Below are 15,620 nucleotides of genomic sequence, written 5' to 3' on the forward strand. Positions count from 1 at the left end.
ATGTAATTTCAGTATGTGTCTTAAAATCAGCAGGAATATTCATGTGTTAGGAACCATCCCTCCTCGTCTGTTTCCATTCTCCAAAAGCCAAGTGTTCTTTAGTCCAAGTAGACATTTCCAATGTAAGTCTCATCGTCTTTCCCCAGTAAAATGTAAAGTCCTTTCATAAAAAGAAATTACAAAAAAAGGACTGTGATTATAGCAGTGACATTAACTGTAGAAATAATCTTTTTTAAACGACAAGCAATGAAATAGGTGGTTGTGGTGGTTTTCTTTCATCTCTAAATCAAGCGAGGAAAATCTTTTCAAGGGATAGGTAAGTTTTATAGGACAAACACAGAAAATATGTACAGAAAAATTGCAAAAATACTAAGTACTGTTACAGATGACTGGATTGGCATTTAACAGGCTGAAAGAAACCAGATCAATCTCAATCTTGCTGAGGTCAATTCGGGTGCTCAAACCAATAAAACAAATTTTTTTCTGTATGTTTGTGTACTAGAAGTGCTAAAATATTAACCACGTCTGAAAATGTCATGGACAATGAAACCATTTATAAATATTAAAACACATTTAAAATACTATCTGTATGAAAATCTGCTTAATAAAAGTAGATAGCAGATGTAATAAATCATTAGGACAATAATACTACGTAAAAATTAAATATAAAATACCATACTTTCCCCAAAAAAGCAGAGAGAAGGAGGGAGGATGATATTTTAGTATAATTTGATCATTTTAATCCCAGAGTTTATCAATCACATGAGAACAAAATCTACTGTTAACTATGATATCAAAATGCTACAGGTAAAATAGGTTCATATAATTTTCTTACAATAACTTTAAATTCCTGTTTTCTTTCCAAACTCTAAGATCTATTCTGTCACATTGCAGATCACTACCCTTCAAACTAAAATATTAAAACAATGCAGTCACATATAATATCCAGTCAACAGAAAGAGATAATAAAATTAGAAATGCGGTATAAAATTACAAAAGTCTCACTTCCAATCAAAATTGGATTCATTCGGGCACATTCAGTGTCTAAGATTTTAAAAATCACAAGATTATCAACTCAGCTTTTTGCTCTATGAAAGCAAGTTGAACAGGACTCTGAGCGTCTGAACTGGAATAATCTTCCTAAAGAAAATTTATATTTAAAAGCTTACTAGACACTTGTTCTATTACAAAGACATGTTCCTGTATCCGTGTGCAATGTTTTGTAAAGTACTTTATTTCCATTAGCATTATAAATTTTCGTTCTTCAGCAAATCAGCAAGAGACTAATGGCACAAATCAATATCATACTCTTCATAGCAACTAATATCGGGTCATTTATTACAGCAAAGGCCACTAGACCCTCAGCTAAAGGTATGCCAGGCATTTCTATTTGAACGCCATTTTTTTTAAAGACACTGTGTCACAGGTTGAATTTTTTTTTTTTCTTTCCTCCTTTCCCCATCCCTGTCTCTCTCCACAGCTGGCTGCTGGGTGCTTTGTTGCTGGATGCTTTTGGGAGCAGGCAGGGTGGGTGAGGTTTTTTTTTGTTTGTTTGTTTGTTTTAATAAAGTAGTCTTTATGGGCTCTAATATCTTCAACTAAAGCGCACAAACACCTCAGAGAAAGCCAGCCACACCTCCTAGGGGCCTTGCCACCAACTGCAACTCTAGAAGAGGCAACACATTTCTGCTTTGAAGGGAGGGAGATAGGGAGACTTGTGAAAGAGACAAAGAAAGGGGAATAAGAAAACTAAAATTATTTCCAATCCTTTCAGCTCCAGAAGCTTGTCCACAAGTGTTAGCTGATAGTCCGTACCCTCAGGGGAATGAGAGAGAAAGAAGCAGGTAAGGAGCCCCACGCTCGATGGAATCCCAGTTCCTCAGCAGGAACAAGTCATTGGATTTCCTTCCGTTCCACTCCTTGCTTGTTGCATAAGGTGGAGAACTGTCCCGGGGCTCCCACTGATAGATAACCTGCAACCAGACTGGTGGCAGTGTTGTCCCAGTGCCTCTTACACAGAGGACTCTTCCTGGCAGCAGGAAGTTACCTGCCCCAGTGGAGTTCCTCCCCTACAGCAGAGCTTCCTGTTTATTGCTTAGAAGTAAAGTCTAACCAATCGATCCAGTAATGCTTTCATTTTTAATTTACCACTTCTCATTTCTAAGACTTGTAAATAGGACACAAGGAAAATTACACGAGTACTAAATATCACCTCAAAGAACTCAAGTGCCCTGGAACTGAAGGGTTTTCCTTAAGAGCGTTGGGACGGATGAAGAAGAAATTTCGTTGTTATTCCATTAGGTTAGTAGCCAAATATAGATAAGAAGAACAGTTTAATACTGTTAAATACAAGATCAGTCTAGAGTGCTTAAAATTAAGCTCCACAGCTCTGACACTCGGGAAGAAAAAAGAGGAACAAATCCCTTTGGTCTCAATGAAACACTGCAAACATACAGTACAGATACAGTGTGCTTTGCATAATATAGTTTGTCTTAAGACAAACCCTTTCTGCCTCACAATATAATAATTCCCACAGAACATGAAGTACTTTTTATGTAGATCACTTAGTCATAATTTAACACTTTCCCTTTCAAATCACCATGCACAATCATTTCCAACTGGCTTTGTGAACACAAGACAGCTATTACAGATATTTCGGAGGACACCTCATCCTTTAATTTCAGCTGATTCATAAAATAGGCATTAATTACAAAAGTGGAATTTTAGAATTATCAATTCTGCATGAGCTACCCAATGATTTTCCCTTCTTTCCCCAATTTTAATTATAATATCTTTCCCCAAAAGAAAGATACACCCAGAATGCAACAAAAGACCTGAGAAAGAAGTCAAGTGAGAGAATGTGACGGATCACGGGGACGCAACACAAAGTGCTTACACTAAAGCGGAGGGATTTTTTTCATTACAGAGCCCTTAGTCTTAGCCATTTTCCTCTTATATGTAACTCAGGTAAGTTTGGTTACTGACTTCCACACTCCAAGAACGGTGGAAATAGTAAACGAGGAATCAGAGCAAAAGCGACTTAGGGGTGAGACAAAACAGCCCCAAAGCAAACACTGGTAACAATTACTAGAAAATAAAAAGAGGAGGAAGAAAAATTATATAAAAAAAATGAAATGCAAGATGTATATAAACCTGGGCACTTCTAGTTCAGATAAAGAGGTTCACTGTCTTCAATAAGCAAGTGGTGGTAATTTTACAGCACAAGCCAAAACAACAACTCGTGCTACTGAGAAGTTGTTTAAAAAGCTAGAGATATTTTGAAATATTATAACAAAAAGGGTTAAATTTTTTTTAATCTGAGCATATAGTGATTTTTAAATCCTCAATTATCTAGAAAATCATTCCTAAGACTTTAAATATCTGAGGCATATATAAAAAAGAAAGGAGGAAGGAATTCTATGTCGTTTAAGGCCTTTTGAAGGTGAAGGGAAGGGGACTCACTTAAATGATATTTATCTAACCCCCTTCCTGTTCTTTCCCCCATCCTCTCCCTGCCAGCAAACCCTACCAAATTATGCACTAATATTTACATTATTTTTACTAGCTACAATACACTTTTCTACTACCTCTATAATATATAGTTCCATCTTACCTTCTTGTATATCGTTGGTCCATCCACATTTGTGCTCAGAATGACCACTACTTTATAATCATCAGAAAAGTGACTTCAATTCCAGGTTAAAATAGGTACTACAGTGTGGCTTGTTGAAAGTCAAACCCAAAACATTGCCTAGGAGTGTCTTTCATTGAACAAAAAGTCCTATTCTGTTACCAAGGGGGATAGAAAGACGAGTCTAACCCTGGTAACCTTAACACAAAAGGAAGCTAAAAAGGCAGGGACTCGATAAGAACAAAGGATTGTTCTTTCTGATGACATCAATACGTATTAAACACGATGCGTTACACATCCTTCTATCAATATCTGAGATGATAAATTTGCAAATTAAACTACATCGGCTATAACTGCATAAAATTACAATAGCACCCTCTTTGGAAGAGCGTTTGATTTATATAATGGTAGTAACTTTTATGTGCTTAATGTTTCTGAAATTAAACGAGGAGATGAGCCACTGTGAGCAAGTAGAATACAACGTATGAGAAATAATTACGCGTGTGACCTCCTGCCCTGGAAGGTTACTCTGCATCACAGGCCAAAGGAAATCAGGGACCATCAGCATTTACCTCATAGCAGTCACTGCCTGGAATGAAGGGCAAGTGTGGGTGTATTTCATAAAAGAGCAGGTGCGTGACCTCATCAAAGAGTCAGTTATCAAAATGCTATATATAGAATGTCACAAATAAGAAATACATAAAATTGGGTTCTGCAAGATATCTTCCCTTCACAATAAATCTGAAACAACTTCTAACATTTTATCTTCATCACATTGTAATACAACAGCACAAAATAATATTAATCCTTCCTAATTCAGAATAATCAATGGAATTTTTACAGTGTTTTATAAAAAGTGTTTTTTAAAAAGGGTTTATAAAAGTGTTTTCTATAAAACACTTTAAAAAGTGATTACAAATATATGCTAATGAGTGATAATTCAGAAAATATTTACTTTTACATCAAATTGCTATTCTAGAATGTAGGCAGTATTTATAATTCTAGTCCTATTATCGTTCAAACAAAAATCAGAATGCACTTACCCTCAAATTTTCTATTCGAAATTAGGCATTAAAAGTTCACATACTGACTGTATTTATAAGGGATAAAAGGTTTTCTAACAGATTCAAGCACAGAGCTCCATTGCCTGAAACAAAATTCTCGTATCACTCAATTAAGACTTAAGTTTTTATGAAAATTTGTAAACTGACTTTTCAGTTAAGGCAAACTATTGCTCCTTTTCTGACCCAGCGATTTCTGGTCCACTGCCAGAACTGTAGGGCAATATAAACTTCAGTGGATTCTGAGGCAGTGAAGATACGGAGAACAGAACTAGAATCCAGCACAGGAAGGGAAACAGGACAGCAGCCAACACTCACCACCCTGTGCTGGGTCTGTACAAAGCTTCTGCTCTAATGTTCTCAACAGCTCCAAGTAGCTGGCTCTGGCCCACTGTTTTCCTTACGTTCTCAGACAAACCTACGTACAAAAAAGCCTTTTACACTATAAGACATTTTTGAAAGAAATTGAAGAAGACACAAAGAAATGGAAAGACATTCCGTGCTCATGGATTGGAAGAATCAACATAGTTAAAATGGCCATATTACCCAAAGCCATATACAGATTTAATGCAATCCCCATCAAAATCCCAATGGCATTTTTTAAAGAAATAGAACAAAAAAATCATCAGATTTGTTTGGAACCACAAAAGACCCCGAATAGCCAAAGCAATATTTAAAAAAAAAGAACAATACTGGAGGTATCACACTCCCTGATTTTTCCTTGTACTACAGGGCTACAATAATCAAAACAGCTTGGTATTGGCGGAAAAACAGACACATAGACCAATGGAATAGAATTGAGAACCCAGAAATAAAACCACATAAATGTGGACAGATAATTTTTGACAAAGAAGCTAAAAACATACAATGGAGGAAAGACAGCCTCTTCAATAAATGGTGCTGGCAGAATTGGATAGCTACATGCAAAAGAATGAAACTGGACTGCTATCTGTCACCATGTACCAAAATTAATTCAAAATGGATCAAAGACTTAAGCATAAGACCTGACACAATAAACTGCATTGAAGAAACACATAGGTACTAAACTTATGGACCTTGGGTTCAAAGAGCATTTTATGAATTTGACTCCAAAGGCAACGGAAGTAAAAACTAAAATAAACGAATGGGATTATATGAAACTGAAAAGCTTCTGTACAGCAAAAGAAACTATTGACAAAATAATGAGGCAACCAACTGAATGGGAAAAGATTTTTGCAAACAGTGCCTCTGATAAGGGGCTAATATCCAAAATATACAAGGAACTCATGAAACTCAACAACAAGAAAACAAACAACCCAATTGAAAAATGGACAGAGGACCTGAAGAGACATTTCTCCAAAGAGGATATACAAATGGCAAATAGACATATGAAAAAATGCTCAACATCGCTAATCATCAGAGAAATGCAAATGAAAACCACAATGAGCTATCACCTCACCCCAGTCAGAATGGCTTTCATCAACAAGACAAATAGTAACAGGTGTTGGAGAGACTGTAGAGAAAAAGGAACCCTCATACACTGTTGGTGGGAATGCAGACTGGTGCAGCCGCTATGGAAGGCAGTGTGGAGGTTCCTCAAGAAATTACGAATAGAATTACCATATGACCCAGCAATCACTCTCCTGGGTATCTACCCAAAAAATCTGAAAGCATTTCTCTATAGAGACACGTATACTCCAATGTTCATTGCATCTTTGTTTACGGTGGCCAAGACATGGAAACAACCAAAATGTCCTTCGATAGATGAATGGATAATGAAGTTGTGGTATATATACACAATGGAATATTATTCGGCGTTAAGGAAAGATGATATAGGAACATTTGTGACAACATGGATGGATCTTGAGAGTATAATGCTAAGTGAAATAAGTCAGACAGAAAAAGCAGAGAACCCTATGATTTCACTGATATGTGGTATATAAACCAAAAACAACAAAAGAACAAGACAAACAAATGAGAAAGAAAAACTCATAGACACAGACAATAATTTAGTGGTTACCAGAGGGTAAGGGGGTGGGGGGTGGGAGATGAGGGTAAGGGGGATCAAATATATGGTGATGGAAGGAAAACTGACTCTGGGTGGTGAACACACAATGGGATTTATAGATGATGTAAAACAGAATTGTACACCTGAAATCTATGTAAATTTACTAACAATTGTCACCCCAATAAATTTAAAAAAAACCACAAACTCTTTTACTGCATAATATAGCTAAATAAAATTCCAGAAGACCCCAGTCAGTATGACTAGCTGATTGTCACCTTAGTCGCAGTGCAATCACTTACTGATTGTGAAGTCAGAGAAAGTTACTGCCCACTTTAAACTTCAGACTCCAGGTCTCTAAGACAAAGGGCTATCACAGTCCATCAGCCCATATGACACCCCGCTATTCAGGTGAAAGTATTTTCTGATTTTCAGACCAATATCTAACAAAGGGAGTCTTACAGCAAGCCCAGTCATAAGTTAGGAGCTGCCAATATTGCGTAGGTAATTACTGTGTATTTTTAAATGCTCGGGATAATTAAAATATATGATGAACGGCATATTTACCAGATATATTGCTTATTTTATCTACTTTACCTACTTTAGTGATGAAGAAGATTCTTATGCTAAAATAGGTTTTCAGTTTCTAAAAGAATGTTTTAGGCTGTGAATTGCTACAATCATCATCTCCTCAGACGCGACTTCACTACAAGCACGTTGATGGCAGGTGTGGGCTGTCCACCAGCTGGTTCCATAACCTTTTGATTCCTTCGGACAGCAAATCTGTTCAACAGCCCTCGGTGGCTATTCCTCATTGGCTGTGTGCTTTCTTCTCCTTTCACACATTCAGAATCCCTACTACTTTAGCTCGACATCCTTTTATTAAAATAGAAAGCTCCCAGTAAAGCAAACTAAAACTAATTTTACACTCAGTCAATATAAAGTTCCAGAACAGATTAATATATTACAGCAAGAGCTGTTAGTGTGCGATGTTTTATTTACATGTAGAATGTTTATTCTTTTGCTAAACATAAATACAATTACAGTAAATGATAAGACTAAAATTTTAGGTCAGCCAGCATTCAGTTAATTTATAAAATACTCCAGGATATTATAACTAAATACCAAGGACTTTAATTTACATTAATGGAAAGGTTTAAAGAACAACCTAGTTTATGCTTATTTAAACATGATGAGACCCATTATGAATAATTTTCTTAGTTTTTTTTTTTTTTTGCTCTATTTTGTTGTTAAATTTAATACGGCTGAAAATGACACTGTCTGAAAGCAGGATGTAAGATGTAAGGATGATGGAGGAAGCAAGACAGAACAAATAGTGGTTACGAGAGTGAGTTCTGTAGTCTGACAATCACTTAGGAACTGAAGGATCTTCAGAAATTTCTTTTTTGGGGGAAAAAGTAGGGGTGGCAATGACAACAGTGCCTACTTTACAGGGTTATTGTAATTGTTTCATGAAACAACACGGACCAGGCATGTAGCAAAAGCCTAACAGAGAAAAGTGTTCAGTTAATGGTGGGTATTGTCATTATTTTACTTGTACTGTACCCTCTCTTGCTCACTAACAGACATCTCTCCTAGCAATATATCTCCTAATGATATATTTATCGTTATATGATAAATACACATATTTATTATTCTTCAGAGAGTAATCTGTGCACCTGCCTCATTTTCTTCTTCCTTGCAAAAAAAAAAAAAAAACAACAAGGCATCCACCACCAATACTAATGGTACCTCTCTTTCCAAACTGTCAAGAATACAACACTGTCCAATCTTTGGTGTTTTTCTTAGACCTTTATATTCAATCTGTAATCAAGGCTTATTAAAATCATCTCCTATTCTACCCTATCTACATTTAGGTCTGGGTCCCCTATTCCTTTCTGTAGCAGCCTCCCAGATACTTATTCTACTTTAATCCATTTTCCCACTCTACACTACTCCATCCTAAATAAACATGTTTTGAAAACGGTACTCAGTATTTCCAAAGTAGCGTTCTCCTTTTAGAAAAAAATCTCTGGTGATTTGCTATTTAGTTTCACTTTCAATCTACAGTACTCTCCTCATAGTTTGTCCTTAAATAGGGGGACCTTTTATTTAATAGGGTTTATGATGAGCTGATGAGCTATTTTCTGGAAGATGATGAAGTTAATACCTACAAGTTACTAAACAAAGAGCAGTGTTCCAGACTATTCAAATATTCAAAAGCAGACCTTTTTTCATTCCAATCTTATTTTTTAAAACTTTTTTTATATTCCAGAAAAAATTTAAACGTATACATATTTATTTATATACAAACATTAAGCTTAATACCTTAGAGTCCATGTCTGAAACCATTGTTTTTTTTAAAACTTAATTTCCTTTCATTAAAATAGAAAAAAAAAATCCCAGTAAGCAAATAAAAAACAATATTCTCTCAGTAAATAGTCTTGCCTAAATAGAAAAAAATTTTAACTGGAGTTGTTCATTTATGATGCTCTGGTTACATGTGAAATAAATATTTGCATTTTTATAGATTATGAATGTATTTAACAAATATACAGCGTGTACCACGACCTATGCACGGTTCCATGTGCTTAATAAAGATTAACTCATTTCATCCTCAAAATAACCCTATAGTTTCACTATCTTCATTCTATCTGTGACAAAACTGAGGCTGAGAAAGGTTAAGTGCCCAAGGTCACATACCTAATTAAACAACCACTACAGTCACCACTGGCAAACATCTGGTAGAGTTACACCAGATATAATTATAATCCTGTTTGAATCTTGTTTTCATTTCCTTCTTATACAATTATGTATTGTCTGTCTTGACATGTATAATGAGTATCTCATTAACAAGAATAACTGGTACTGGCAAAAGGTCATTTAAAATGAATCCACCTAAAACCCACACCAAATTTTCACAGTAAAAAGATTTTTTAAAGTTTCATTGAGACTATCTTTAAAAAATGTAAAAATGATTTATTTTATCTTATATTCATAACAGATTAAAATTTTAATTCTGAATTTTTCTTTACAAGAAGAATAAAGAATGAATCAAATGCTAAACTGAGATTGATGAAGCACACTTTTTCTAAAAATAAAAAAAAATATGAGAGCACACATACAACTTCTTCAATGCATATTTGATCTAGCAGCATGATTAAAAAGGTTTTATTTTGCAAAAAATATTCAAAAATTTCAACAATGTTTTCACAATCCATTCAGTTTATACTCATTTGAAAGATCCATTAGTCAAATCCTTGCTAATTTTCTCTTTTTCAATAGCATACTGCTCTAACTCTACCAGATTTTTATATCTTAAAATTCACAATTCCAACTTTGGCTTGGAAAGGATCTGTGTTGTATTTGCACTTAAACATCATCAGATCAATATCTAACATTGGCACCCACAAGCATAATAACGCAATGGGCAGAAAGACAGATGCTAGTGTTAAACAGAGTAGTAGAATTTTTGTTGGGGGATTAGTTTTATAAGGGATCAGTCCATTAGTGAATATCAAACCAAACTCCAAACCATAGGGATTTCAGAAAATGAACGAGCAGAATTTGACGATCCTTGTTTTCACTTTAAGGTAAACGATTCCCTTTTGTGGATAGGTAGTAGCAAGCATATTTGTGAGTTTTGACACTTTTCTAATGAGCATGAAAAGCTTCGTAGAAGAGCATGAGAACTCTTACGTGATATGACGTGGTCCATGTACTGAGGTAAATAAGGGGCCCAGGCATCGATGGCTTCCTTCCGTCCCACCTGCTCAATTCTTCTCAGTTCTGCCAGAAGCAGGGCCTGCGCAGCTTCTCTGACCTGAAACCACAGATCAAATAGAACACAAAAAGAAGACCAGTTGTTGAAGTGTTTAAAACCTGGGAAGTTCACAGTGAAGTAAAGCTAGAAAATAGATAAACCATACTTAGTTACATGAAAAAAACTACTAACCAAATAATGAATTGAGCTGGAATAAATTGTACGGCAGCAAATCATCAAAGACATTTTAATTAACAATCTCACTGAAAAATATTTTAACACTAATAGACTAATTATGTTTGAACATTTAATCAGCTTTGGGTTTAAAACTTCATTTTCCAAAGTTTTCAAAATATTCTTGCACTTGCACTTTAATTTAGCATTTTCAGTTTTAAAATTTCTATAAAGATTATTGTTAAGTCATCCTAGAACTATTAAATTTGTTTTCTCTGTTAGCCTGAAGAAACTTAACCTTATCTAGTAAATTTATTTACTATATATATATATATATATATATATATATATATATATACATACATATACACATATATATGTATACACACACACACACACACACACACACTGAATAGGTATTGTTCACACAAACAATACATGTATAAATCTACACATTCATGTATACCAAAGACATGCTGAAAACAATTTGTTTTCAACAAATAAGCAAATGTATTCCTGTGTAACAACATTAGTTCTGTAGAAGGACACTATTTTTCAAAATTATATGATAAGAATTTTTCTTTCCCTTGATAACAACTTTTATTTTGCAGTTTTACTTTAGCTCTGTTTTATTTTGGCAAAAGTACCCTAAGCATGGGGTTAAAGAAACTAGTCCATTGTCAAGTGCTGTGCCAATCAACTGATTGACTATCATTGAAAAGATGAGGGGGGCGGGGGGGAGGTAGATGAGGGTAAAAGGGATCAAATATACAGTGATGGGAGGAAAACTGACTCTGGGTGGTGAACACACGATGTGAGATATAGATGATGTATTACAGAATTGTACACCTGAAATCTATGTAACTTTACTAACAATTGTCACCCCAATCAACTTTTATACATATATATATAATAAAAGAAAGATGACGCAGCAGCATCTGATAAGAGCTTGAATAGTTTTTTATGATAAGTGACTTTTGAAGTGAATTCAAATATTATTCAATGCAAAACTATGAAAATTTTACTATGCTGCAATTCCACTAGAAGTGGAGGGAAGGGAGACCAGGGAAAAAGGAAATATGTTAATTATGTTTGGTAAATTAAAAATCTTGAATGCTACAAACTGATACAGCTATATAGGTCAAATGCCATGATAAGGAAAATCTCTGTAAAATGTTTCCAAGTTCCTGATGACATTATATTTCAAGCCTATCTAATACAGCATAAGTCCATTAACACAGAATAATAGCTACCATTTATTGAGCTCCTACAAAGTGTCAGACTCTGTACTTACTGCTTTACTTGCATTACCTTACTCGACACTGACACGATCCCATGAGGAATATATTATTATCCCCACTTTACAAATGAGCTTCAAATAGGTTAAGTAAATTGTCCAGGGTCACAAAGTTAATAATTGGTAGAATTGATATTTAAATCCAGGTCTCCTCTATTCCAAAGGCCTTCTCCTTTATATAACACAGTACCTTTCACTGGACTATGGCTATTCACTTAGAATTTGAGTGATGTGATTATACCTGAGTATGTGATCTGGGGGGAGGTGGGTGTATGTATGTGTGCACGCATGCATGTGCACAATCTGTATACAAATGCATACTTAAGAAACAGTTCCATAAAATAAATGAAACTTTTAATCAAATACTCACTGGTTAAAAAAAGCAAACAAATATGCAAGCAGAAACATTACTGTTTAGCACATAAACTTCAAAAAACCCACGAATCCGTATTTTCTATCACATAATAAACAGGTGATAAGAAATTAGATAAACATTAACCATTTTTGTTTCAAATGTACAGTAGTCCAGTGCCTTTTTCATGTTTTTGTTTTTAGCCATATCACCTTGATATTACCTCCAAGCATCGATCTTGCCATCTCCGAGCGAGCATCTCTAGAAGTGGAGGCCTAAATTTGTCCAATCCCAGCAGGTCTGGCAGCATGACACAATGCATAGCAGCCAACTGACTCCATCCTAATAAAATGTAATATATTAAAAACACTTAAAACATTTCGGCATTCCCTAGTTCAAAGACGTTTTCTTTATGTAAGTATACTGGAAACAAACAAAAAAAGGCAGACCTGCTAAATTATGTTACACATGATTTCCATTTATTACTAGATATTGTGTACAATGAATTATAGCAAATGTATTTCATCTCTGAATCATGGAACTGGTACTTATAAGAACTCTCAAAGTCTTAAAAAAAAATAAATTTCCTTATGAAGCATATGTGAATTCTACCTAGAAAACACATTTCGAAACAGTCCCTCTAAAATAAAACATATATTCCGGAGTGGGAAAGCATAGAAATAAACAGGTCATAGGGCCATAGATTTGAAACTACTTTTAGGTAAAAGGGCATTCACACAGATCTCCATAGACAGGTTCATATCCATCTTAAGGCCTGGCCATCTGTGTATCACCATCGCGTCAGTCAACAGCGATGTCTTCCCTTCTCTGTCAGAGGGCCTTTAATTATGGTACTTATTGATCTTAGAAAGTGAATCAGATATTTCATCACAATCATAGCTGAAATAAGTAACATGCCACAAAATTTTGAGAGGAAAAATGAATTCAGGCATTCCACAAAATAAAAACCTGACCATCTAAAAGTTACAAAATCTTAAGCATCATTAACTCTCATTTATAGGAATAAAAATTAGTTTTTCCAAAATTCTAATCCAAAACATGGAACCTGATTATATGAAGAAGACGAAACTGTAAGTCACCACAATATTTAAAAGTACTAGTATCCAGACATTATCAAATAATCATTTCAACCCTATTTTAAAGGTATCTAAAATATATACACGTACACACACACACACACACACACACACACACACACATACACACACACACACAATAAATGCCTCATTCTTCCCAAAATATATATAAAGCCACTAACAATCCATAATAATTACCATTACATCCTGTGGATAACATTTAAAGACAAATAATCAAGAATAAGTGCAAAAAAATTGTCTACTACCATATTATAAGGTGAGTTATCTGTGATTGTTGAATTTCAGCAAATCAATGTTTTGAAATAATCTAAACTGTAATCTTCTAAAACAACAAAAATTCTACCTCAAAAGGATTATTGGGATTGTTAAAAAAGAGCCAGTGAATGAGTGAGAGTCAAAGTCACCTAGCTAAAGATTCATACTTCCAGTAAGGAAATTCTTATTAACTGAGAATAACATATAATTATATAACTAAGGTGATGAGTACATACATTTTAGATTATAATTTATTTTCAACAGGGGGATGTATTGAAATACACATATATACATAAACATATATAAACATAAATTACTACCTAGTAATTTCTTAAAGTGTTTTAATGTCTCATAAAAGTGTGAAGTGTATTTATGAGCTAAATTTTAATACAATCTTTCTCACCATACTCCAAAGTGAATAGCTTATTTTTGAGTTAACAAATCTTTCACAATAGCCTAACAAATATGAACCTCATTATTTTTGCTAAAATCCAGTCTTAACAAAAAATGAGTTACACTTTTAAGTTCCCATGTTTTCTTTTCAAAGAAGTGGTACTTAGAACATGGGCTCAGTACTTTACAGATACAGCACCATTCTTTCCATTTGAATGGGCTGGTAATAGTGTTCTTTAGCGCAGAGTCAGAATCGTTCTGAGTTACATTTGAAATTTTATAAGTTTCCTCCTTTTTTATATTATAAAAACTGGTGAAGACTGAGCCCACAATGAAGAGAGTGGATACAACTCAGAGCTGACAAGTTCCATTAAACTTCCAGGCAGTATAAAGAATCCTAGATGGCTCTTAGGGTATAAAGGTTTGTGGATTCCATTCACATTTTCAGAGCTCCAAAGACACTTTCCACTAGTGTAACTCCACAGGAATAATATGATAGTCTAACTACATCTTAAAAATTGAAATAACCAATTTTGCCTCATCCAGCAAGGGAAATAGTAAGGAGGATAAAATAGGTCAGTTCCTATCAGTCTACAATCACTGGTGCTAATCATTCTGAAGACTTTTCAAATGAGAACCTAAATTAGGAGACCCGTCATATCCCCCTTGAACCAGGGCACATGGTGTATAGAGAGAACAAAGTGTGTCTCTCAGAGTAATGATACACATAAAATAAACTGGTAGTTCTAACACCAGAGATCACATGGCAAACATCAATATGAAAACCAATCCACCTTGTAACGGCTACTTCCCATCAAACATTAGCATCTTTGCACTTCTTTTAACAGGATCCTAGATTACAGGAGAAACACTGTTTGTTCCAACCAGGAGTTAACATTACATTTTTAAAACTGGCCCTTATCATTGGCATTAGCAAATAAAGTTATAAAACGCAAACTTTATGATCTCATACATAACAAAGCAGACAAATGTATAAATTAGATAAAAAGAACATGTCATATTAGAATAAAGCATAGACTGAAAGAAAGTCGTTAGGAAGTTGAGAGAGAATACCTTCATTTACTAAGAAACAGGTATGTAAAGCAGGAGTAGGAGCAGGGTCAGAGCCAGAGTGATCAGCATCAGACCGAGCGGAAATGACAGGTGCAGGAACTTGCAGAGGAAAATAGAAGAAATAAAAGAGAGAGAATTGAGGTACAGCAGTTTCTGAAAAAAAGTTCAGTATTAGTGAAGAATGAAAAACAAAGTTGGCAAAATGTAGTAAATGTAGAACTGAAAAATGATGTTTCATCAAAAGGATATGATCGTTACGGATTACAGCACAGAAATGATGTATTTTATTCAATAGCAATCAGTATAGTTGAAACTCCTCTTAAACCCAAAATCTACTTAATATTAGAGTTGAATGAGGTATCAACTAACACAAAAAACAGTTCTAAAACAACTATGGCTGTAATGAAAAAAATGCCAACATATTAAAAATTAGCAAAAATGTAACTCAGGTATTTAAATGTATCACATAATGGAAAAGTTTGTTGATCTTCATACTGTCAATTACATTTTTTCAAACA

At 34.6% G+C, this 15,620-nt stretch overlaps 1 protein-coding gene across 3 annotated transcripts in view; it reads right to left on the reverse strand.

Moving 5' to 3' along the window:
* The window catches only part of WDR7 (WD repeat domain 7), a 301,626-nt gene that overhangs the window by 194,970 nt on the left and 91,036 nt on the right, over positions 1 to 15,620 (reverse strand). For 2 of the 3 annotated variants that reach the window (XM_081078980.1, XM_081078982.1), the window contains 3 exons: positions 15,103 to 15,201; positions 12,486 to 12,604; positions 10,376 to 10,499 (listed from right to left, as the gene is read on the reverse strand). In XM_081078980.1, coding sequence (XP_080935106.1) covers positions 10,376 to 10,499; positions 12,486 to 12,604; positions 15,103 to 15,201 — 342 coding nt within the window. The remainder of the gene's footprint in view (positions 1 to 10,375; positions 10,500 to 12,485; positions 12,605 to 15,102; positions 15,202 to 15,620) is intronic. The other variant, XM_081078981.1, reaches the window with a different exon arrangement.

Source organism: Rhinolophus hipposideros (assembly GCF_964194185.1).
Source record: "Rhinolophus hipposideros genome assembly, chromosome: 17".
Lineage (NCBI taxonomy): Eukaryota > Metazoa > Chordata > Mammalia > Chiroptera > Rhinolophidae > Rhinolophus > Rhinolophus hipposideros.